The 23,427-nt window shown below is 51.6% G+C and overlaps 1 protein-coding gene across 1 annotated transcript; it reads left to right on the top strand.

The window, feature by feature from the left end:
- The first annotated feature begins 1,842 nt into the window (after positions 1–1,842).
- On the top strand, positions 1,843–23,123 carry LOC119229038 (SH3 domain-binding protein 4). Its single transcript, XM_037489123.2, has 5 exons — positions 1,843–1,901; positions 12,716–12,923; positions 13,245–15,589; positions 22,420–22,608; positions 22,738–23,123. The coding sequence occupies exons 2-5, from the start codon at positions 12,800–12,802 to the stop codon at positions 22,963–22,965; spliced, it is 2,886 nt and encodes a 961-aa protein (XP_037345020.2). The 5' UTR covers positions 1,843–1,901; positions 12,716–12,799; the 3' UTR covers positions 22,966–23,123.
- The last annotated feature ends 304 nt before the right edge of the window (positions 23,124–23,427 follow it).

Below are 23,427 nucleotides of genomic sequence, written 5' to 3'. Positions count from 1 at the left end.
GGTGTCTCTTTGGAGATTACTGTTTCGGTATTTTCTGATTGTGGCACAGTTCATAGCTGCTTTTCATTGTTGTCGATGGGGAAAGCAGCTTTTGTGTAAAGGAAAAAAAGGGGAAACTGTTGCTTACAACAGGCAAACAACAAGGTAATGATTGGATGAACTGGACATAAGACAGCGACAGTGAGGCTCGAAGACAAAGATCCTGAATAACTATGTGTAGTTATGTTACTACTCATTAAAAAACAAAATGCAGGACGTTCAAACAAGTTAAAAGTCAGAGGAGGGAGCACTGCACTTGAACAGTTGCCTCCATACGTTTTTGCCTGTGAAGTCATGAGTCTCATTCGTTCTACGTGCAAACACATGATGTGAAACCCTCACGAGTTTGATCCGCAATCAGTCTTGAAGCCGCCTGCGAGCCTTAATGTCACACCACGCTATTATTAAATTTTTTTACACAGAAAAGCCGAAGTGTTTCATCACGTCGAAAGGCTTCGACGCTGAGTATAAATTACTTTGCAGGCTGCTCACTCTTAGTTCATCGTTTCTCCCTTGGCTTTGTGGAGATATAAGCTTCGAGGCTCCAGCGTTGTGAGTGATTAGGCAGCCTGGGCTGTATTAGCTGTTTGGGAGTCAGATATGAACCCAGAGTCAGATTAATAGCACACTGATTCCTACATCGCCACCATTTTCATTCATCACACTGGTTGAAAGGATCGACAACGACGATTTATAAGCAAATCAATGGGTCAGATTGATGTATTTTTGTTGTTTTTTTAGCCAAAAATCAAAATCAAAGCTGTAGTTTTTAATCCTGCTCATAAGAAAAACAACTGTACTTTGGACAAACACCATTTATTATTCCTTTATCCATCAATAGTATATTTGCTTGTGGCGATACACAAATTAAGCCATTGTGACGTGCAACATCATTTATGGACAAACAGTCACATAATTCAGAAAAAGAGACAACAAAGACTGTTCGGCTGCACCACATCATAAAGCCGACGATCAGAAGGACGTTTCGAACTTAACTGTGTGGAGTTTTAATCAACGTGGGATCTTGTGGCTCCGGACCTTCAGATCATAAACTATTCCGCCTGACACGTTATTGAGCTCCAGTCTGCACTCACGACGAGCTCCTTTCTGACGGCGGGCCTTCTTTGAAACTGGTAGACAGCGAGTGAGGGAAGACGCATAAGTACCAGTACGTTGTAGGATGGTTGATCATTTTACTGCCGCAGCTGCTCCCGGTGGAGCTGGTTTTAACCAGTCTGCTCTGGGTACCTAGTCGGTCCAGTGGGTCCCAGCCTGGGTGGGGGGGGGGGGGGGGGGGGGATGGGGTCAGCATCTAAATGAAGCCACGTTTAGAGGGAGAATGTCTCTTCTGTGGAACTGAAAACAACTCAAGAGACATCAGAGGTAAGAAATCTGTATCTATATATATTTTTTTGGTTAAATCTTAATTAGGAACTAACTAACTAACTATTTACTATTTATAAAAAATAGTAAAAAAGTACAACCAGGCAAGGAATGCTTTCACCACTAATAATATTAATTATAATAATAATTTGAGCGAGTGAAGTGACATCACGGTCCTTGTGGAAACGCGCCCCCCCCCCGCCCGCCCCCTCTCCACAGCCCCCTCACCCCCCGCTCCCCTCCCTCGGCGAGGCCCCTCCCCTTCCCGGTGACATCAGCCGGAGAGCCGCTTCCCTCCAGGAGAACACGGTGGAGCCGCGCACACGTCCAGCAGCACCGGGAGAGCTCGATCGGAAACAGCGCCTGCTCCGCCGTTATCGGGGCTTTTTTTTTTTTTTTTTTCTTCTTCTTTTTTTGGGGGGGGCGGGAGGGGGGGGGTTACTCCTCCACGGGACCAAACGGGACTTCATCTCCGCCAGGTGAGCCGCTCGTTTCTCGTTCACCTCACTGCAGTTTAAACACACACGGGGGGGGGGAGAAAGTGCTCTCCCGTGTGAGAGAGAGACGTTCCACCTGGGAGCGACGGTTTGTCAGCCCCCCCCCCCCCAAAAAAAAAAGCAGCTGCAACTTTTCACCGCGCGAGCTGCCGCTAAAGTGCGCGCGACATTCCGCTGAGAAAACGACGGTTGAGCCGCAACAAAGTGGCCCGACGGACGGTGTCTCTCTGTTTTGGGTCTCGAGTGTTTCCACACTTCGGCGGTTCGGCTCTTTCTCTCTGTTCTGTTCTGTCTGTGGTAACCGTGTCGTACCTGCAGAACATCCTCAGACGCGACTGTTGCCGCGGTTCTTTGCTACATTGAAGCAACAAAAAAAAAGAAGAACAAAAAAATAACTAAAGCCCCGCAAGAAGCTGCGCGGAATGCCCCCCCCCCCTTTTTTCCGCTGTAGCTGCGTTATAACGCTCCATTAAGTCTCCCCGTTGAGATGGACACGGCGGTCTGCCTGTCTGTCTGCCTGTCTGTCTGTCGCTGGAGTGGGACTTTTATTTGGGGGGACTGGTTGCCATGGCATTAAATGACTAACACGGCTGATTTCGAGAGCACATTTGACATCATCGTGTTAATCACCTGAACACTGGCTCGTGTTTTAGCCAGGAGGGCGTGATGGAAATGGAAGACGACGCAATAATTGAATCTGTTTGTAGTTAGAACAGACATTACAGTAATCTACAGTGAACTGTGAATTTATGGATAACCAAGATAATTTACTGCAGCCTAAATAAGATCATTTACTATGTAATACCGTTGGTTTGTATCCCCCAACATGCATCAACACAGACTAAAACTAGGTTGAGTGTATATTCCAAAGCGTCACCTTGAAATAACGGGACTTTCTCGACCATCATCGTGCTTATTGTGACGAAACGATTAATGATAATATTTATTTCTTATCGTTTCTAATCCCTCAGCCGTGTGTTTCCTCGCAGGGACACCTGATTCCTTCCTTCCTGTCACGGTTTGGCTTCGCTTCCTGTTTTAGTTTGAAGTTTCATGTCTCTTGTGGTCCTGGGTTAACTTCACTTCCTGCCTTGTCTTGTGATTGCGTGATTGATTCCACCTGTGTCCAATCACCTGCACCTCCCTTGTGTATTTAAGCCCTGTGTGCCAGTTTTCCTTTGTCGCGTCATTGTCCATGTCAGTCCTCGTTGGTGCACGTTCTGCTTGAGTTTTTGTTGAATAAATAGCACTTTGTCGGAAGACCCTGCGTCTGAGTCCTGCCTGCCTGCCTGCCTTCAACCTGCACCAGCCGTTCGTGACAGAATGACGCGACCAAGGAAGGACTCAGCAGGGTTTTACCCTAATGATAAATATTTGGGAACTCGCCTTGCGTTTGGGGGACCACGGAGCATGCAGCAGGCTGCCCGGCGAAACACCGGCATGCCAGCGGACTCCTGGAGCGACCTGGGGCCTGACTACCTCGACGTAAGAAGCCCATTTTTTCAATGGAAGACTAATGTCGTTGTTGGCCCCAGGAGCTACCAGGAGGAATGCTTCAGGCTCCGGGACCTCCTCAATCCGAGGAGAAGGAGCCGACGAACCCCCGCAGTCCCGGCTCCCGACTCGGCCCCCAGATATCCGTTCCAGCCTGAGCGGGCCCCAAGACGCCCGTTTCAGCCTGAGCGGGCCCCAAGACGCCCGTTTCAGCCTGAGCGGGCCCCAAGACGCCCGTTCCAGCCTGAGCGGGCCCCAAGACGCCCGTTCCAGCCTGAGCGGGCCCCAAGACTCCCGTCTCCGCCCGTTCCGGCCCCCAGAGTCCAGTCTCCGCCCGTTCCGGCCCCCAGAGTCCAGTCTCCGCCCGTTCCGGCCCCCAGAGTCCAGTCTCCGCCCGTTCCGGCCCCCAGAGTCCAGTCTCCGCCCGTTCCGGCCCCCAGAGTCCAGTCTCCGCCCGTTCCGGCCCCCAGAGTCCAGTCTCCGCCCGTTCCGGCCCCCAGAGTCCAGTCTCCGCCCGTTCCGGCCCCCAGAGTCCAGTCTCCGCCCGTTCCGGCCCCCAGAGTCCAGTCTCCGCCCGTTCCGGCCCCCAGAGTCCAGTCTCCGCCCGTTCCGGCCCCCAGAGTCCAGTCTCCGCCCGTTCCGGCCCCCAGAGTCCAGTCTCCGCCCGTTCCGGCCCCCAGAGTCCAGTCTCCGCCCGTTCCGGCCCCCAGAGTCCAGTCTCCGCCCGTTCCGGCCCCCAGAGTCCAGTCTCCTGGCCCGTCCCCACGGCCCCTGATCGTGCCCCCTCCCTCCCATCCCTTGGTCCTCTCCCCCCCACCCCTGGGGGCCGTCTGGGATCCGGCCCTTGAGGGGGGGGTGGGGTCAGGGGTTGGGCCGCCGCACTGCTCGGCGCCCCCCGCCACGACGACGCCGGAGCCGCACTGCTCGGCGCCCCCCTCCACGACGACGCCGGAGCCGCACTGCTCGGCGCCCCCCTCCACGACGACGCCGCAGCCGCACAGCTCGGCGCCCCCCGCCACGACGACGCCGGAGCCGCACTGCTCGGCGCCCCCCGCCACGACGACGCCGGAGCCGCACAGCTCGGCGCCCCAAGCCACGACGACGCCGGAGCCGCACTGCTCGGCGCCCCCCGCCACGACGCACGGCCGCCGACCCGGCAGACCCCCCGAGACCCTGAGGCCCGGCCGCCGGCCCGGCAGACCCCCCGAGACCCTGAGGCCCGGCCGCCGACCCGGCAGACCCCCCGAGACCCGGAGGCCCGGCCGCCGACCCGGCAGACCCCCCGAGACCCGGAGGCCCGGCCGCCAACCCGGCAGACCCCCCGAGACCCGGAGGCCCGGCCGCCAACCCGGCAGACCCCCCGAGACCCCGAGGCCCGGCCGCCGACCCGGCAGAACCCCCGAGACCCCGAGGCCCGGCCGCCGACCCGGCAGACCCCCCGAGACCCCGAGGCCCGGTCGCCGACCCGGCAGACCCCCTGAGCACCCCACGCCTGGCCGCCGCCCCGGCAGGCCGCCGGACCTTAGCTGTCGGGTCCCCACCCTCCCTCCCCTTGTCTGATTTTTTCCGGTTCTGCTCCCCTTTAGGACCGTCTGGAATTCGGTCCTTGAGGGGGGGGTTCTGTCACGGTTTGGCTTCGCTTCCTGTTTTAGTTTGAAGTTTCATGTCTCTTGTGGTCCTGGGTTAACTTCACTTCCTGCCTTGTCTTGTGATTGCGTGATTGATTCCACCTGTGTCCAATCACCTGCACCTCCCTTGTGTATTTAAGCCCTGTGTGCCAGTTGTCCTTTGTCGCGTCATTGTCCATGTCCATGTGTCCCTTGCCGTTGGAGCACGTTATTGTTTTCTTGTCAAGATTAAAGAGCACGTTGTTCGAGAACCTCTGCATTTGAGTCCTGCTTCCGCCTGCTCCAGCACCGTTCTTGACACTTCCTATTCCCTAAGCCCACCTGCTGCTCCCCACACAGTATCTCACAGCGGCATCCTGGGTTTTCTCTTTTTCTTATGTTTTTACTAATCCTGACTCATCATTTCTATTCATTATAGTAATGTTTCACACGACCCACTGGATGCGTTTAACCGGATCCAATCCAGTGTTTTTAACAGATTATTAGTCACAGCAAACAAAGGCAAAAGTACATATGAAACCTTATCTGAACTTTTTTTTGTAATTACAGACTTCTTTTCTCAACTTTCTTCATTTGATTTGCATAGTTTCCCTGTGCAGTGAACGTTTAATATGAATATTTCAGGTTAGTTCAGTTTGGGTGTCACCTTAAAATATACTGGTTTTACATAATGTAGCGGAACTGGGATTAACGTCTTGTGCGGTGGAGGCCGGACCCGTTTCAGTTTTCATTTCCTCTTAGTGACTTCACTTGTACTTGAAGATAATGGACACTACACACCAAAGATGCTAAATTCCAAATCCAGAGCATTGTTTAGGGGACAAGCTGAGCAGGCGGCTAGCTGCTAGCGGTGCTAACGGTGCAAACCACGGCAACATCACGTCATTTTCTGCCCCCCCCACCCCCCCCCTTCCCGGTACATCACTCTGTTACATTACAGCAGCAGTTGTTTGCTACATCTATTAAGGCCCTAAATTACTAAGCTAGCAGCACCCACTGTATGCAAGTTGATTGTTGCATTTCACGATGCTAAAAGTAAAACAGTGGTCACTTCCCCCCCGTAGATCTGATTTGACCCACAACTACCCACAGTGGTGTCGGCTGTTGTACAATATAATATCGTTTCCATTTGGAACGGTGCGTGACTGCGTCTCGCGCTGCGCCGCCAGCAGACGGTTGAAACGTGGTGCACGTCTCCGGAGGCCCGTGTGAGCGTGACTCACTCCAGTCTACAGGTTCACACGCAAGAAGCCAATTTGACTCCGAACACAAACACTGAGTGTGGAGGAACGCAGAGGGGGGGGCGCAACGGTAGATTTAACAAGAAAACATTGAGTTCATTCCTCAATGCAGGTTGTTATGTCGAATGATTCATTTATATTTTCATTAAAAAACAATCACACGAGGAGTGATTACACATGCAGGGCTCTCTTGTTTCATAAATATAATATAAATAATCGAGTTTGAAATAACGAATGTCAGCTGTGATGGTGATGGCCTAGATTGATTAAAGGCTGCTGTCTTTTTAAATATTTTACAGCCGTGTACCGTAGTTATAGAACAGATGAGTGCTACATTACCCACGCAGGAACTTCTTATTTTGAATGGTTTTTTTGTTTATTGACATTTTTTCTACCTACACACCTTCCCTACATACCCTTTTTTTTACATCCTGTTCAGCTGTTTTGTCAATTTGTTACCTATGCGGGGGCCTTGTGGTTATATATAAGAGACGGCAGGGATAGGAGCACCACTGCACTACTTATTCCGGCTATAGAATAGATTCCCGCCCCGAACATGTGGTCACGAAGCAACGTGTTGCTCATCGATGTGTTTTTAATAGTTTTTGGAGAACAACAAAGAGGAAGAGGATGTACAACAAAGAGGAAGAGTTTCACACACAATATGTGGTAGATGCATTCACTGTTGAATGACATGCTTAAATTCCAACGGCTGGGTTCATTCCAGCGTTCCACCGGCCAGACATCGTTAGCATCAAAGCGATGATGAGAGCGACTCTGGACGTACAAAACAAAACATCGGCCCGGTTGATTGCAATAAGGACGACTCGATCGTTTTTTTTAAACGTTTAAGCGGTTTGTGTGAAACTGAAGCTCAGAATATAGTTTCTAGAGGTTTTATCACTCGCTGAACAAAACCTACTTCATCGCTGAGGACCCGAGTTACAGTTGGACCTGAATGAACTTCATTGTCTGAATGAATGCATGTGATTCTAGATAAGAACCCTGCCCCCCCCCCCCCCTCTGGGGTGAACGTGCTTTTTCTGGTGTCGCTGCGCAGCTCCAGCTGATTACGACAGGGTTGTTATGACAGGGAAGGCACGGCTGTACTTGGCATCCAGCAGGCAGCTGGTACGCCCTCACCCCCACCCACCCCCCCGTCATTCTGCCCCCTCGTCAGCGTAGGAACTGAAGCCGGCCATTCACACCAGGCTTGAGTCATCCTGGAGTTCGGCCTTTGGCCCCGCTCCTTCGTCCTCTTCGTCCCCTTCATCCCCGACAGGAGCCTCCGAGCCGCCTCCACCTGCTACGGAGCAGAGGTGCACCACCTTTAGCGCTCTGTCCTGCATCTGTTTTTCCAACCGGAACATCAAGCTGCACGCTCAGTTTAACGAACAGGGCCCGTAAGCCGCTGTGTGTGCGTGCGTGCGTGTGTGTGTGTGTGCGCGCGAGTCCCATTATGTGGCTAATCTCGTGTCGCTAATTCGTTTCTATGTAGCCCGCTAGTAACGTAGGGAAACAACGTCGTTTCTCTTAACGGCAACAAAAGCGCCGGCTTTATTTTAATCGCTGAACAAATCGTAACGCTGTGTTTGTGCGTTCGGGACGGGGCGGTGTGGCGCCTCCCTTCAGGGCCAACGCCGCTCTCCTGCTCAGGAGCAGCACGCCCTGCTGTGTGTGTGTGTCTGGTAGTGTGTGCGACAGGGTGGATAGGGATGTTAGTTTAAAGCCATTGTTCGTCACTGGCAACAACGCAAGCAGCCCCCCCCCCCCCCCGTGACTTTCTCCTGATAAAAGCCCAGAATGACAGTGACGTTCTCCTGCTGTCAGAAGAGCGGCACGTTTCTTCCTTCGCCGGCTCCTCCCTCGCTCGAATTGCATTTGGAGCTCGACATTCCTCGCATTCCGACTAATTTCATCCCCGCAGCCGCTCCACCGTGGTCCGTTTGGATCATCGCCGATGATGCAGAACATCTGTCCGTAGATATACATGTGTGTGTGTATAAGTGTTTCCTCTTGACTCACCGCCCAAATGTTTCAACTCAATATAATAAGCTCCTTTCTAACCAGTTGTTACACTACACGTTACTTAGGGGACTTACGTTGCATTAACTACTGAAACTCTGAAACTACACCAGGACCTACAAGTCCTGTGTCTTGTGGCCTGTTGTTCGTTGCACGTCTCTGATGTCTGAATGAATGTTATGTTAAACAGCAGTCGTGCAGAGGAGGAAAAGGAGAACAGAGAGCAGAGTCTCCACAGGTGATGTATTTCTTCTTCAGAATGCACCAGCATTGAAAAAGAAATAGCACATTTTTGTTCGGCCTCTCCGCTCTCGCTCTCTTCCTCGCGTGTTGTTTACATTTTTTGACGCCCCCCCCCCCCCACCCGGTGCACACATGTGGCAGCACGTAGCGGTTTCGATGTTTGATGTTTCTGCAGCGAGCGGCCACGTGTCCTCATGGCTTTGTCCCCCGAGCCTCTGCCTGGGAACCCCGCATCTGGCCTCCTCTCGTTATCGGAGCTGATTCGAGGCCTGCGAGCGCAGCTGATGAACCCCCCCCCCCCCCCCCCCTCCCTTTAGCCAGGGACGGAACCCCGTCGGCTCTGTGTGGTTAAAAAAAAACAAAAAAATCCGATTCAAGCAGGTCATTTTAATCACAGACCTGTTGTCAGCTACCTTTCATTAGAACAAACACATCTGCATTTCAGAAAACAATACTTTTAGCTTGTAGAGTGTTTCTTACTTAGAAAGTATCCAACACCACTTTCCTTCAGCGCTTGTCACCACTATGGGCCTAGCCCTATGGCATAGTATACAGTGGTGTGCTGCGTGGACTTAATGGGAGGCAATGGTAATGGAAACGCTGGGATCAGACTATTCGGGTGCTCTAATTATAGTGCAAGACGCTTAACAGACTCCTAATCACCATGTGACACGTCATGTCAGGTTCCATTGCTGAACATCTGACTCTTCTTCTTTTCACACACGCTAATACGAAAAACCACAATAGCGTGTCTTGTGTTTAGCTTTTGTTTGTCAGAGGAGGAATTAGTTTTTTCCTCTTTACAATGTTACATTGTCTTTTTGACAATAGTTCATAATTACGTCCTCTGTGCATGAGGAACTGAAGCAAAAAGACCCCTCGATGGCAGTTTGAGTGCACATGAACGCTTCTGGTGCTTTTAATTATGAAAGCGGCGAGCGGCTAGAAAGCCAAAAGGGGAATCACCGTGCCCAAGATGCACTGCTTCAGCAACATTCACAATGGAGTGTCTTAGTTTTACATGCTGAGGAGTTCAGATCTCATTTTATTCTGCAAGTTCCGTCACTTCCTGTGTGGAGATGATCCTCTACCAGAATGGAATCAGACACTTTTCCCCCGTTGAGTCCTGAGCATTGAGCATCCTCCTGGAGTGAGCGTACGAGAACAATGCGTGGAAGGCGGTGCTCTGAGGGAAACGGGGACAGCAACCCCCCCCCTCTCATCACAAAGGCATTTCCTCCTCAGCCACTTCCTGCTCAGGAGCAGTCATCCTGAAACCCGCAGCGGAGCCTCGGCCTAGGGAGTAAAGGGGGGGGGGGGGGGCATCAGGATGCTTTTTACTGCTGCAGTGGGAAGTTGAAGTGTCTTTGACCTTGTCCGCTGCCCAGCTTTACAGACCCGGGCCTCATTAATGGCTTATAGCCATAATAAAGTAACTATCTGTATACCCTGAAACCAGTTTGTTTGTAGGTTCTGTACCCGATCAGCTGCTCGAAGAAGCTTTGGTTCTTGCCGATGAATCTCTAATAAAAAACACTTGGCAACAGGCTTTTCCATGGGACCCCCCCCCCCCCCCCCCCCCACCCTCCTCCCCCTACAGGAAGTGCACCGCTGAATAAAAGCAGTGGTGATGGTTGACAGCTTCATAGAGACGGCCTGATCTCGCTCGGTCGCCGCTGTGAACTGTGAACCGGCTGACTGGGCCTCACCGGGGTCAGCGCGCCGCCTCTCCCGATGCCCCGCCCCCCCCCTCAGCGCCCCGGACGGGAGAAAGACAGCGGAGGTCGGAGAAGGGCGGACGTGATTATAATGTAATGTCCTCAGCTATCTGACTGAGGCATAGTATAACAGATGAGAAAATACAGATGGAACTTAATCTTTTATCTTTTATCCCTTTTTTCAGCCTCCAAAAGTGAGCTTACATCCGCAGTGTAAACCATTACATCTTGTTTCTATGTTGCCTAGCGTCTGAGGAAAGTACCGCCATCACAGCCCCGGGACTTTTCCATCCCCCCCCCCCCCCCCTTGATGAGACACATGAAATAGTGTTAGCTGTTAACACCACACCTAATGAAAGTCTTTGTGAAAGGCCGAGCCGTTAAACTCTGCAGAAACCTTATTAGAGGAGTCGAGGAGGGGTCGCGGGGGGGGGGGGGCGGCCCTAGCAGAGAGCCTGGCTGAGCCTCTTTACGGCCTCACCAGGCAACGTGTGCTCATTTGCATGACACAGTTCTCCTGTTGTTCTTTCTCAGATTTACACGCTGGCAGACCCCCCCCCCAGCATTGTTCTGTGGTGCGAGTTAAACAGTGCCGTGTGTCCAGTTTGGATAGCTGCTCCCGCCTGCGGACCACCCAGTGTTTACCCCAAACCCCCCCCCCCCCCCTCACACAAAGAGACGAGCTCCAGACGTCGTCACGCCGCAGAGGAAGCGGAGCACGCTGACCTTTGGGATGGAATCTGATGGTTGATTCGTGTACCGAGCTGTCAACGCTCAAAGGCATAAAAGCTCAAATCTGCACCACCAAATGGTTTTGTATTTCCTCACGTGGGGGGGGTGTGGAGATGTGGGGATGTGGGAAGGCCTCTCTCGCGAGACGCGTATATTTGTACGTCGAGTCACAAAATGCAGAGGAGCCGACGCTGCAGGTTTCATGCATCGGAAAAATAAATCAGCATCAGCCAACGGGCGATTAGCGTTTTCCAAAAGCTTAGCAGAAGTCCTCTGAGGTCCTGAGTAACAGCGGGGAGTTGTAGACACGGGGGACGTCTTGTTCTGCTGCTGGACACAGAGTCTTAGAAGCAAATACAACTATGTGATGGTAACGATCATATCACGGTACAAAAAGTATCACAGCGTGTCACATCGCCAATGTGATACGCCTGTGCTTCTCATAACATGTCGGCTGGATGAAGGCCCTTATCTCTCGTCCCCCGTAACGTGTCCCGTGTCAGTTCAGCCAAGTCGGGACATCCGACTCTCCACCGAAAGGAGTTTGTATCACAGACTGACAAAGGTATCGACAACGGGATATTGCGTAAACACAAGAATATCAGGCATCTGGAGCAGTTTTGTAGTCCGGTGTTGTGTTTTTTTTCTGTCGCACCCGATCAATTATGGATGGAAGTGAAACGGCCCGGTGTCCCAGAACCCCAGCGCGTTCCACTGACCCACATCCGCAGCTTGCAGCCCTCCATGTTATATTTAATTTAGCGTTAATATTTGTGGGTAACGGCGTGTAAAAGAAGCAGTTTTAAAGGGACTGAAGGACACGGTGTTCGCGAGGCTTAACTTCCACCTCTTCTGGGTTTGTTTTCAAACCTTTGCAAGGTGCTCACTGAAGAACACGCTGATTCTAACGTTTCCATGCGAGAGAAAAGAGGGACCATTTATTACAATGACATCTACAACATTTTAATGACACTACTTAAAACAAATATTCAGCAAAACTGTGTTTTCGCCTGCATTTGTGCTGTTGAGTTGCATTACACGCTTTCATTAATTCTCCTCTGAGTATAAGTGTCAGTTGAGAGCTTTAAATGTGTCATTTAAATAAGCTGCGTGAGCGAGTTTCCTGTTTTTCCTTTTTCAATAAAGCAGTGATTCTTCCGGCCACAGGAGTTCATCAGCGTCTGAAGGTCACCGAGCCACTAATTTAAGACCTTCAGACCCGTTTCCTTAATCATATCTGGCACACAGTGTTTCCTAATAGCTTTGAAAACTGATTAAGTAATTAATTGGATACTTCTAAATAATAATTTCACTCAGTACTGAGTAGTGTAAGCTGATGATTGTACAAAACATGTGTCGTCGAGGAGCGAGTCAGCCAAAATCATTTGTAATTCTATTTCTATTGATTTACCAAGTCTCCTGTTGGTCTGTTTTTTCTGCCCGAGAGGAGCCTGGAGGATCAAAGTTATTTAGAAGCCTTTAATCACCCACGTATGTATCCACTTTGCACTGGCGTTTACGGCTTAGTTTCTGTTGATTTGCGCCGTACAAAAAGCTCATAAGCATAAAAACCCTCTGAATTAAAAGGAAGCGTGATGAGCGTGGTCAACAAGAGACATTTCACAAGAGATGATAAATAACCAGCAAAGAAAAAAACTAAAACGTGGATTTTCTTCATGCACGTTACATAACTCAATATTTTCTGTGTCTTTCAGAGATCATGGGTGCCCGTTGACACCCAACCTTAGACCCTCCCAAATTGACCACTCGAGTAGCTTGATCCCGTGACCGCTGCGAGCATGGCCGCCCACCGAATCAGAGCCGCCACCTCCAACAACGCCCCCCTCCCGCGCTGCAAGTCCGAGGGGACGCTCATCGATCTCAGTGAAGGAGTGTCAGAAGCCAGCCTCAACGATGTCAAAGGTCAGCTGTTCATAGTTGAAGCATCGAGGAGTCACAGGAGAAGCCTGTGTCTGTGTTGAAGTCTTTCCATGCATGTTTTGCATGTTTTCATTTGTGCAGGAGTTAAATATCTATTTAAGCCCCAAGTCTAGGATTTGAAATGTTGTGTAACTGTGGTAGACACCACTGCATGCCGATACGCCCCCTCACCCGTGGATCCGATCCAGGGACGCTGAAATGAACCAACTCAATATGACCACACCCCGCAACCCACACATTGCTCGTATTAAACTCAAGGCTTTATTTAGAGGCCACTTGACCTTGTTTTCTGTTTCCTTGCAGTGCCTTCTCCCAGTGCCTTAAGACTGGACGCCTCCGCCTCCTTCGGTGCTGCCAGGGAAGTGGTCGCCATTAAGGACTACTGCCCGTCCAGCTTCACCACCCTCAAGTTCTGCAAAGGGGACCGCCTCTACGTTCTGGACTCGACAGGCGGAGAGTGGTGGTACGCCCACAACAACACGGAGATGGGTTACATCCCGGCAGCGTACGTGGAGCCTATCAACTTCAGAGACTCGTCCTTCAGCGACAGCGGGATGATTGACACTGTGGGAGACTGTCCCGAAGAGGCGGCCAAGGAAACGGACCTTCTCGGGGAGTGGGCAGGAGTGATTCTGAAACCAACCATCTTCCAAAATGGAAATCCTTTTGCAACAACCCATACCTCGACAAACCCTTTCTTAAACAAAGGTCCTCAGAGCTCACTTGATCAGAACAGTAATGAGAAATCAGTTGACCTCCTCCTGTTTGATTCGCTCGCCACATCGGTGCACAACTCCACCAGCAGCAACGGCTTCGGCAACGGGGCTTTTAACCCTCTCAGTCCCACTGCGGGCGTGGGGCAGGCGCTGCGCAGGGACAACCCGTTTTTCCGAAGCAAGCGGTCCTACAGTCTGTCCGAGCTGTCCATTCTGCAGGCTGAGTCCGACGCCCCCGCGGCGTCCTCCAGTTTCTTCGGGGGCCTGAAAGCACCTGCGCCGGAGCAGTTCCAGAGCAGGGAGGACTTCCGGACGGCGTGGCTCAGCCACCGCAAGCTCGCCAGGTCCTGCCACGACCTGGACTCGCTGGGGCAAAACCCGGGGTGGGGTCAAACGCAGCCGGTGGAGACCAACATCGTCTGTCGGCTGGACAGCTCGGGAGGGGCCGTCCAGCTCCCGGACACCAACATCAGCGTACACGTACCCGAAGGCCACGTGGCCCCGGGGGACACCCAGCAGATCTCCATCAAAGCTCTGCTCGACCCCCCGCTGGAGCTGAACAACGACCGCTGCACCACCGTCAGCCCCGTGGTGGAGATCAAACTCAGCAACATGGAGACCAAAACCAACGTCACCCTGGACATGAAGGTGTCTGTCGTGGTGAAAATGGAGAGCAGGGAGACGACGGAAGTCTTGTGTGTCCGGAGTGATTGTAAAGAGGGACCTTACACCCCGATTCCTCAGGCGTACATGTATGGGGACACAGTCCAGGTGTGTTTGGACAACCTGGAACCATGCATGTACGTGTGTGTCGTGGCTCAGTCCCGGTCCCTGTCCCCAGACTCCACAGTTTGGGAGCATGTGGTTAAAAAGATTACCTTAGGGGTATACGGTCCAAAACACATTCACCCGTCCTTCAAGACAGTCGTGGCTATGTTTGGCCACGACTGCGCCCCAAAGACGTTGTTGGTGAGTGAGGTGGGCAAACAGTCCCAGTCTGCTCCGTCAGTAGTGCTGCAGCTCTGGGGTAAACACCAGTTCGTCCTGTCCAAACCCCAGGACCTGCGCGTTGGAGTCTACTCCAACATGGCCAACTACGAGGTGAAGGTTAGCGAACAGGCCAGAGTGGTCCGGGGCTTCCAGGTCAAACTGGGCAAAGTCAGCCGGATTGTCTACATCATTGCATCGCGCAACACGGACGATGTTTCCGATTTCACATTAAGGATCCAGGTCAAAGACGACCAAGATTGTATCCTGGCTCAGTTTTGTGTCCAGACGCCAACCCCGCCCCCGAAAGCAGGCCCAAAGACCTCGGTGCAAAGGCGCTTCCTGAAGAAGAAGGAAGTGGGCAAGATAGTCTTGTCTCCTCTCGCCATCGCAACCAAGTACCCGGTTTTTCAGGACCAGAGAATAAACAACCTGAAGTTTGGAAAATTAATCAAAACTGTCATTCGACAGACGAAAAATCAGTACTTGCTGGAGTACAAGAAGGGAGACTTTGTAGCCCTGTTGAGTGAGGAGAGGATCAGGCTGAAGGGTCAGCTGTGGACAAAAGAGTGGTACATTGGATATTACCAGGGCAAGATGGGATTTGTCCATGCAAAGAATGTGCTGGTGGTTGGCAAAGTCAAGCCCATTTACTTCAACGGGCCCGACCTTACGACATCGTTGCTACTGGAGCAGATACTGAAGCCCTGCAAATTCCTCACGTACATCTACGCCTCCGTAAGAACTATACTGATGGAGAACATCGGCAACTGGCGGGCGTTCGCCGACTCTCTGGGATACGGCAACCTGCCGTTGACCCATTTCTGCCGCGCAGAGCTGGACAGCGAACCCGAGAGGGTCGCATCGGTTCTGGAGAGGCTGAAGGAGGACTGCAACAACGCCGAGAGCAAAGAGCGAAAGTCCTTCCAGAAAGAACTCCTGACGGTAAGTCACCACCTCGGCGTGCCCCTCTGCTGGGGTGACTAAGCATTTTTTTCCCCCGATTTGTTGATTTGGACGAACGCAAATTCACAAAATGTTTTATGTCTCAGTTGAGTCTTTTGTTTCTCATGCGGCAAATTAAATGGTCATGTGTTTGTGTCTGCGTTCTCCTGGGAGGACATTTCTCCCTCAGAGAACAATTCTTCCTTTCTCCGGTTATCTGCCCACAGCTGCTTTAGGCTTTAGGCTTTAGGCTTTGGGCCGGGGGCTTTGGTCCAGGCTGTTGATTCCGCTGGGAGTGCAGTCGATAACTGCTGTGCGGGCATTGACGTCTAATCGGGACCTGAGGAGCTGTGGATTGCAAAAGAATACCTTGTCACTGTGCTCGTACAGTACGCTGATCTTATACATTGATCGCTCAGGCTACTTTAATTTTCTATCTTCATGCGCATGATAATCATAACCCTCGGGACCGGGTTGAACTTAAAGACACAGACCCGTACTGTTTAAGTGCAAAAGCATTTTAGAGATGGCACCACTGGACCACGTTGAGTAACAATGTCCTTCTTTGTTACAGAGCATCTCTAAAAATGCACAGTAAAACACTTCTTCTTGCAATGATAGAGTGTGTTTTTCCACAAAGTGTTCTGCTTTAACAAGCTCAAACCTTTTCATCCCTGGTACTGACCCCTGGGCTTTGGGTTTCACAGTCACACCAGCGTTAAACTGATAGGGCTCATGCTTCACTGATGGGGGAGAGACTGGGAACATTCTTCAAACATCTCCTCTCTTACTTTGTAGCAACAAAATGTAACAAATGAATATATAGATTCATGACATTTTCATTATAATAACTTAAATTATAAATTCACAACAGAAGCCTGGTACGTCAGTAGCAATTAAATGATTTTTTAAATGTTTATGCAGCAACCATTTGGACAAATGTTAAACAGTAAATTAACTATTGTATGGAAACACAGAAGTGAATTTAATTAAATTGAGAATCGGCTCAATATCGGCATCCGTGCGTCCCGAGGATTAATTAATCAGACGCTTATCTTTAAGCTAAGTCAGACATTTCACTTTCTGGCAAAAGAACCGATGTGTCTGCAGCACACCAAGAAGCCTGCTTATTTATTTTTTTAGCGTTTCTTCAAAGTGCAGAGCTGTGTTAGCTGCATGTGTACAAAACAACTCTCTCCGGCACTTTGTTGTGCGTCTACTGTCACGGGAAATGTGGATCTTCACTGTCGCCCCCCCGGGGGGGTGCGGGTCGCGATTTTCACGCTGAGATGTCTGAGCGCACCAAGCAGCACCACCACATCCAGCCTGATTCCCACCAACGGCTCAATGCAACATAAACCTTATCATCCTAAATATTTTTCTGTTTAATGCCTCTGTGCGTGGTTGAAATAGTGCTACGTTTCGGTCTCCCCGACGTAGTTTCTCCACCAGCACATGGTCCTGCTGGGAGTCTCTGTCAGAGGTCACGGATGTACTACAGCTGCGGTGACACGGAGCAGATACTCTGTAATTTACATGAGGTTGTAAACGCTATTTAGAACCATTTATAGACAGAGAAACTGCAGCATGGAGGAGAACATAATAGAAGGTGGTGGCTGAAAACATGGCCTTCCAGGGAGCTCCGTGCAATTTGTCTCTGAATATAGGTCTGTTTTTACTGTTTCTTCTTCCAGGATTACACCTAAAACACTGCTCACTGTTGGGACAAAGCACGCAGCGATGGCGCAAACTCTCTGTTTAACGGGCACAGGCGCGCCGTTTGTTCCACGCGCACACACCTGACCTCGCCTGCAGAGTGGATCCTGTTGCGTGTGCGTGGGGCCTTTGGAGCAAAGCCCGAAAAGACTGTCAGATGAAATCCTCGTCTCTCTCTTTTTTTTTTTTTTTCCTCGAGTCGCCGAAGAAAATCTCCCATTGATCCGCGCGTCCTCTGACGTGGACGGAAGTCTTATTTATAGAAGAAAGAAAGCCGAATGAAAAGCACCGCGGCCCCTCTCTTTGTGCCAGACTGTGCTCTGCTTTGATGCTCGGTACAGAAAGGGACCTTCGGCAGCGCATGAACCCACACATCTCCGCTGCAAGGATTCATTTCTTTCATTTGTGTCGTCGTGCCTCCCGGGCCGGGTTCAGCCATTGTGGTTTGAGCTGGTTGAATACATCAGATGATGTGTCCGATAAGGCGGGAGAGAGACATGTGAGGTGAACTGTTGGGGCTCTGCAGGAGGTAGCGCCGTTTAGCTCCAGGCGGCGGTGAGGGACGTTTGCTGATGGTGATCAACACCCAGCGGCGGGCTACGAGCCCGAGGTCCACAGCGGGAATCTCCGCAGCGCAGATTGAGATGTATGGTCGGTGTCTGAATGATGACTCGCCGCTTTTATCGCACCGCATTGTTGCGCTTTTAGAGTTTTTTTTTTTTTCAATTTGTTTAATTATTTAAAGCACTGTACCACAACTACACAACAGTTACATTAGGTTCTTTATTTATCTGCCTTTTCTGTACATCTCCGGTTGTGTTGTTGTTGTTGTTGTTGGATGGAAAGGATCCAGGTTTGTGTCTTCTGGATCTCAGGCCGGCAGATGTTTCCGGCCTCATTGTTGGGAAGCTAAACAGAAGCTCCGGCGGTGGACCGGCCGGCGCCTGCAGTCAGTACGACTTCCCGTAATCCCCCTTCACCCCCCGACCCCCTCCGGCTCAGATGAGCGTTCGCAGTCGCGCTGTCAAATGTCTAAACGTGGATCTCCTACACAACTGATTGGATTGATTAATACCCATCAGGAGGAATGCGTTGTTAATAACCAAGGTGCCCTGCACTGACCACCTTCAAACAGCCGTAGACGCAGAACGCCGTTTGTTCAGATTGTTCTGCATGAACAGCGTCACATAACACAACACACACGGATACGGACCCACACACTCGAGCGTTAAGAGGCGTCTGTGTTCTCCGAGACCAGTCAAACGATCCTCGTAGTCACTTTAAAGGAGGACTTTCTCCTGCTCTAATGCAAGTCCGCACTACACAGCTGTTTTGACTAGTCAGCGGATCCCTGGAGCCCCCCCCCCCCCCCATGTAGAGATTCCACATGTGTCTCCAGCCGATCGGACGAGATGGATCTGCTGTGTCTCAGCAGATGCATAATTGCAGCTTCAGCCTCATTACGTTATTGATTGCGATGGCTTGGAGTTGGTTTTATGGATTTTGGTTGTTTTATGGAGGAAATCTTCAATTATTGTCTTTGCTTGTCTTTGAGGCAGTCGTGCTCGATTAGGCGCGTGAGCCGTCTTACGTTCTGGTTGTTCTGGCGCGGGGGGGGGGGGGGGGGAGCCCTCTGATGAAGAGGTGCTTAAATTTATCGTGCCAGAGTAATGACTTTGGCTGCGTGAAATATTTCAAATGGATCACATGACTCTTTGCAATGCGAAAGCTGTCAGACTCGTATGAGAAAACGATCTCCTCCCTGGGGAGCGTAACGGTGCCTCGACTCGTGGTCTTCAGCACTTGAGTCAACGCTAATTGTTTTTAAATGTGCCCCGTGGAGGAATGTGGTTTGGACTTGTAGCATCACTTCGGGGGAAACAGCACACAGACACAGTTTAGGACTCGCTGGTGAACAAAGTGGAGCATTTAGCTGCTCCAGAGACAGGAATCTCCCCCGGGGGGGGGGTTGTTGTAACGAAAACAGCCAAAGGCAGTCGAATGTTGGACACAGACAACATTTCTAATCGTTCACGTTGCTCTGCAGCAAGCTGAATGTGGAATCAAACATCTGCTTCAGAGCGTATGATAAGACGAAAAAGATGCCAACGAAAACCGTGGTCTTGATTCCACTGTGTCGAGTGTCGGGAGTCGGAGCGGTCCGGAGTCGGGGGTGTGATCTCAGGGACACTTGGTGCCGGTGCTCCTCGGGGTTCCCTCACCTCATTTTACTGAAGGGGACGACCAGCCCTGTGAAATGAGCCCTGCCTCCCTCCTTCTGTCCCAAGCTGAAGCTGATATCTTTAGGGATTTTCCCCCCAAAAAATTGAAACATGCAAAAAAAAAAACGCCAACCGGGGTGTCTGTGGTTTGGAGGGAGCTATTTGATGAGGCCGAAAACCTGGTGCCCTTATTTGAGCCTTTGTGCCTCACTATGAACATGAGCTCCTCTCTCGCTTTGGTCTGCTTTACTGGGAGAGGAACCCTCCTCCTCATCCTCCTTCCTGCCGCTCTTCCTCCTCTTGTCGCCAACACGCCGGGTTTCAACGTGAGACCACGCGGGCGGAACCCCGCGGGGGGGGTGTCTCGGGGGGGGGATTTTCATTTACATAAAGCTCTGCGGGCCGAGCGCCCGACCCTCCGGAGTTTCTTCTCCGTGAGGCCAGTGTGGCAGGTTAGAGCCGTGGAATAATAACAACACCCTATCCCTGGAGGAGGGGAAAATGGAGCAGCAAGCCAGGCCCCGCTGGCTGTGATTGGCTCTCCGGCTCCGTACACAAATCTGGATTTTAGTTTTTTTTTCTTCTTCTTTTTCTTCCCACCACCGTCTCTGGCCTTCTCCTCCTCCACCGGCTGCTTACGGAGTAATTAAGTGGACAACAGATCGTTCTCCCTGTGGAGCCGGTTTATGAAACGCCCGAAAGCAGCACCCACGGCCTTTGACCTCTCCCAGCAGCCCCCCCCCCGGGTTTGCAGAGTTGTTTGCAGAGAAAAGGTTGAAAACAAAAAACAAAAAAATAGAAAAAAAACAACGCAGGTTGGAAATTGCAAAAGGAACGAAATTGCAAAGCCACAGCGCCGCTAAGATGGAGTCTGGAGGCTGCAAACTGGGAAACGTGGGGGAAGTCAAATGGAAAATGAAGATGGGATAGAAAAATAATCAAGGTGAGATTGAAGTGGAGAGATTGAGTGAGAGGAAAACCTGAAACAGGACAACAGAAGAAACAAATCATTCATCAGAAAGCTGAAGGCTGCCTGTACCAAGGGTTCAGTTCTGCTGTTTTCTTTGGATGTGAAAGCAGGGAGCGACTGTGTGTGTGTGTGTGTGTGTGCGTGTGTGTGTGTTAGGATTGAAGCGCCTGCGTGGTTTCCACCATCAACGTTATCTCTGAAAATATGTCTGCAGGAATTTTCTTCTCGCTTTGACAAGTCTATAATTCATGCAGCGGCGGGTGGGGAGGGATTGGGGTGGGGGGGGGGGGGGGGGCACCACACACACACACACACACATCTGACCCATTACGTGACCAGTTGACATTTAATAAAAAGGGCCAGCTCAGCACTTAATTCCTCTGCTGGTGTCGGCGTGTCTCGCCATCAAAGACTTCCAGCCAGAGACCAGATGGCAGAGCGAACCTTCACAAAACGTCCAGAACTCCAGTACGCACCACTTTCTACTGGTTTGCAGGCCGCTCGGGGGGGCGGTTTCTGCCTCTCAGAGACCTGGAAGAGAAACAAACAGGATCAACTCAACAGTGGTTAGATAAAGGCTGAGGGGGGCCTTTAGAGAAGGGGGGGGGAGACTGGTTTCCCCACCGACTCCTTCTTCTCTTCTGGTCTCGTATCAGGGGGAGAGAGAGGCTGCCGGAGCATGGCATCTGCATTCCTCACCCCCCCCCCACCCCCCCTCATATCCTGTCGTTCCACACATTCCTGCACACGGAGCTGAAGCCCAAACTGGAGCTTTAAATCCACCTCCCTCTGTTGAGTCTGCAAGTCAAAGGCAGCGTCCCAGTGGCATCTTTGTGTGTGTGTGTGTGTGTGTTTCTCTGTGTACGGTCTGAGGACCTGTGCATTTTAAAACCTAAATAATGAGGACATTTGGAAATCGTGGACATTACAAAAAGCTAAAAAATAAATATTTGTTTCTATATTTAGTTTTCACTTTCTTAAACATATAATCATGGACTATTACTTAAAATGCTTTAAGCCCAGAGGGATACATTTTAGTTGTATACAGATACATGATAGAGTGTGTGTGTGTGTGTGTGTGTGTGTGTGTGTGTGTAAATGTGGCGAGTGGAAACTTTGTGTTAAACACTGTGTATTTGCATTCATCACATTTGTATTTGCAAATCCCCAGTGAGGCGCTGCGGGAGCGGGCTTTAGTCCTGATGGAGGCGGCCAGGTGACGGAGGCCGTGGGGCTCCCGTCCACGCCAGTAAGAGCCAAACAAACGGGGGGTGGGGGGGGGGGAGATTTGGCTTCGGCTTCGCCCGAACCCGAAGGCTGGGAGTCGTTGATCGGAAACCTTGGTGCAGAGTGGGAAAAGCGAGGCGATTAGTGGCGATTTAAACCGACCCTCGCCGTTTCCTGATGGCCGCCCCCGCCCCCCGAGGACAGACAACCGCTAAATCTGCCGCCCGAGGAGATGCTGGAGAACGCTTAAGTCTTTGATCTTGTTGCGTGCTGTCGTGTGTCGTTTTGTGTGTCGTTTTGTGTGTCGCCGTTGGTCACCAGGCTCTTGTTCTTCCCCCCCCCCCCTCCACTCAGTCCGGATGTGACATAAATCCATCCAGCGTCCTTACGGAAAGCAACACGAGGCTCTTAGTTCTATTTCCACCAGAAAGCATCTGAAAAATGCACAAAGCTGAGATTTGCAGCGGGATTGTGGAGGCCACGCTGTGCGAACTCACACAAAAGGATCCATTCAGGGGGAAGCAAACCTGCACATGTACATTTATTGGTGGTTTTAGTGAAAGTTCTGCTCCGTGGAGTCCACGTTGTCCCCTCTCTCAGCCCACTGATTCCCCGCTCAGAGCTCATAATTATATCAGGCTTTCTCTGTGTTATTGATCCGGGTCTTAAGTCCTCTCGCGTCCCTCCGACCGCAGGCCTTGTTGAAGATGGACTGCCAGGGCCTGGTGGCCCGGCTGGTCATGGACTTCGTCCTCCTGACCACGGCCGTGGAGGTGGCGGGGCGCTGGAGGGAGCTCGCCGAGAGGCTCGTCAAGGTCTCGCGCCAGCAGATGGACGCTTACGAGGCGCCGCATCGCGACAAGAGCGGGGTGGTGGACAGCGAGGTGCGTCCCGTTCATTCATTCATTCATTCATTCATTTCAAAGCGACCGGACGCGCCCCGACTGTCGGCTGATGCTTGTCCCCCCTCTCTCTCTCTCTCTCTCTCTCTCTCTCTCTCCCTCCGTCCGCAGGCCATGTGGAAGCCGGCGTACGACTTCCTGGTCACGTGGGCCGCTCAGATCGGCGACAGCTACAGGGACGTGATCCAGGAGCTGCACCTGGGCCTGGACAAGATGAAGAACCCCATCACCAGGCGCTGGAAGCACCTGACCGGCACGCTCATCCTCGTCAACTGCCTGGACGCCCTGCGGAGCTCCGCCTTCAGCCCCGCCGCTCAGGACGACGACTACGCCATCTGAGCCCCCCCCCCCCTCGTCCCCCATCCTGCCCCCCTCACCCCCTCGCGTCACCTCGCTCTCTCCCGGAGCAAAGTTGTTACACACGTTTGAAACGCCGCACATCAGCTGTCCCGCTCACTCTGAATGCCGCCGCCGCCGCTGTCGTATGTTGATTGCCCCCCCCCCCACAGAACCCCCCCCCCCCTCCGTCTCTGCTGCCGGCCAAACAACAGCACAGAGCTGAGCGCAGCTCGCAGTATTCACAAAGACTCTTTGAATAGTTCCTGTCTTGCATAGTTATGTATTTTTGTACTCTGCTTTTTTCTTCTTCTTTTTTTTTATGGCCCCACTATGAAGCCTTTGGTTAAGAACTGTGGATCCAACAGGAAGTCACTTTTTCAAGAGAAGACACTTTTAGGTATCGCACCCTCATCACCGTAGCACCGTCACGTGTCAAACGTGTTCTATTTATTCTCCACTTCA

This window comes from Pungitius pungitius, chromosome 10, assembly GCF_949316345.1.
Source record: "Pungitius pungitius chromosome 10, fPunPun2.1, whole genome shotgun sequence".
Taxonomy (NCBI): Eukaryota; Metazoa; Chordata; class Actinopteri; order Perciformes; family Gasterosteidae; genus Pungitius; species Pungitius pungitius.
Note: the sequence above shows the minus strand (reverse complement) of the source record. Positions and strands in the feature narration are given on the sequence as shown.

Bases quoted from the DNA above. Each gene is read 5' to 3' on its own strand.
- LOC119229038 (XM_037489123.2), top strand. From the start codon at position 12,800: ATGGCCGCCCACCGAATCAGAGCCGCCACCTCCAACAACGCCCCCCTC. The intron at 12,924-13,244 runs GTCAGCTGTTCA...GTTTCCTTGCAG, and splicing joins CAGCCTCAACGATGTCAAAG to TGCCTTCTCCCAGTGCCTTA. The intron at 22,609-22,737 runs GTGCGTCCCGTT...CTCCGTCCGCAG, and splicing joins GCGGGGTGGTGGACAGCGAG to GCCATGTGGAAGCCGGCGTA.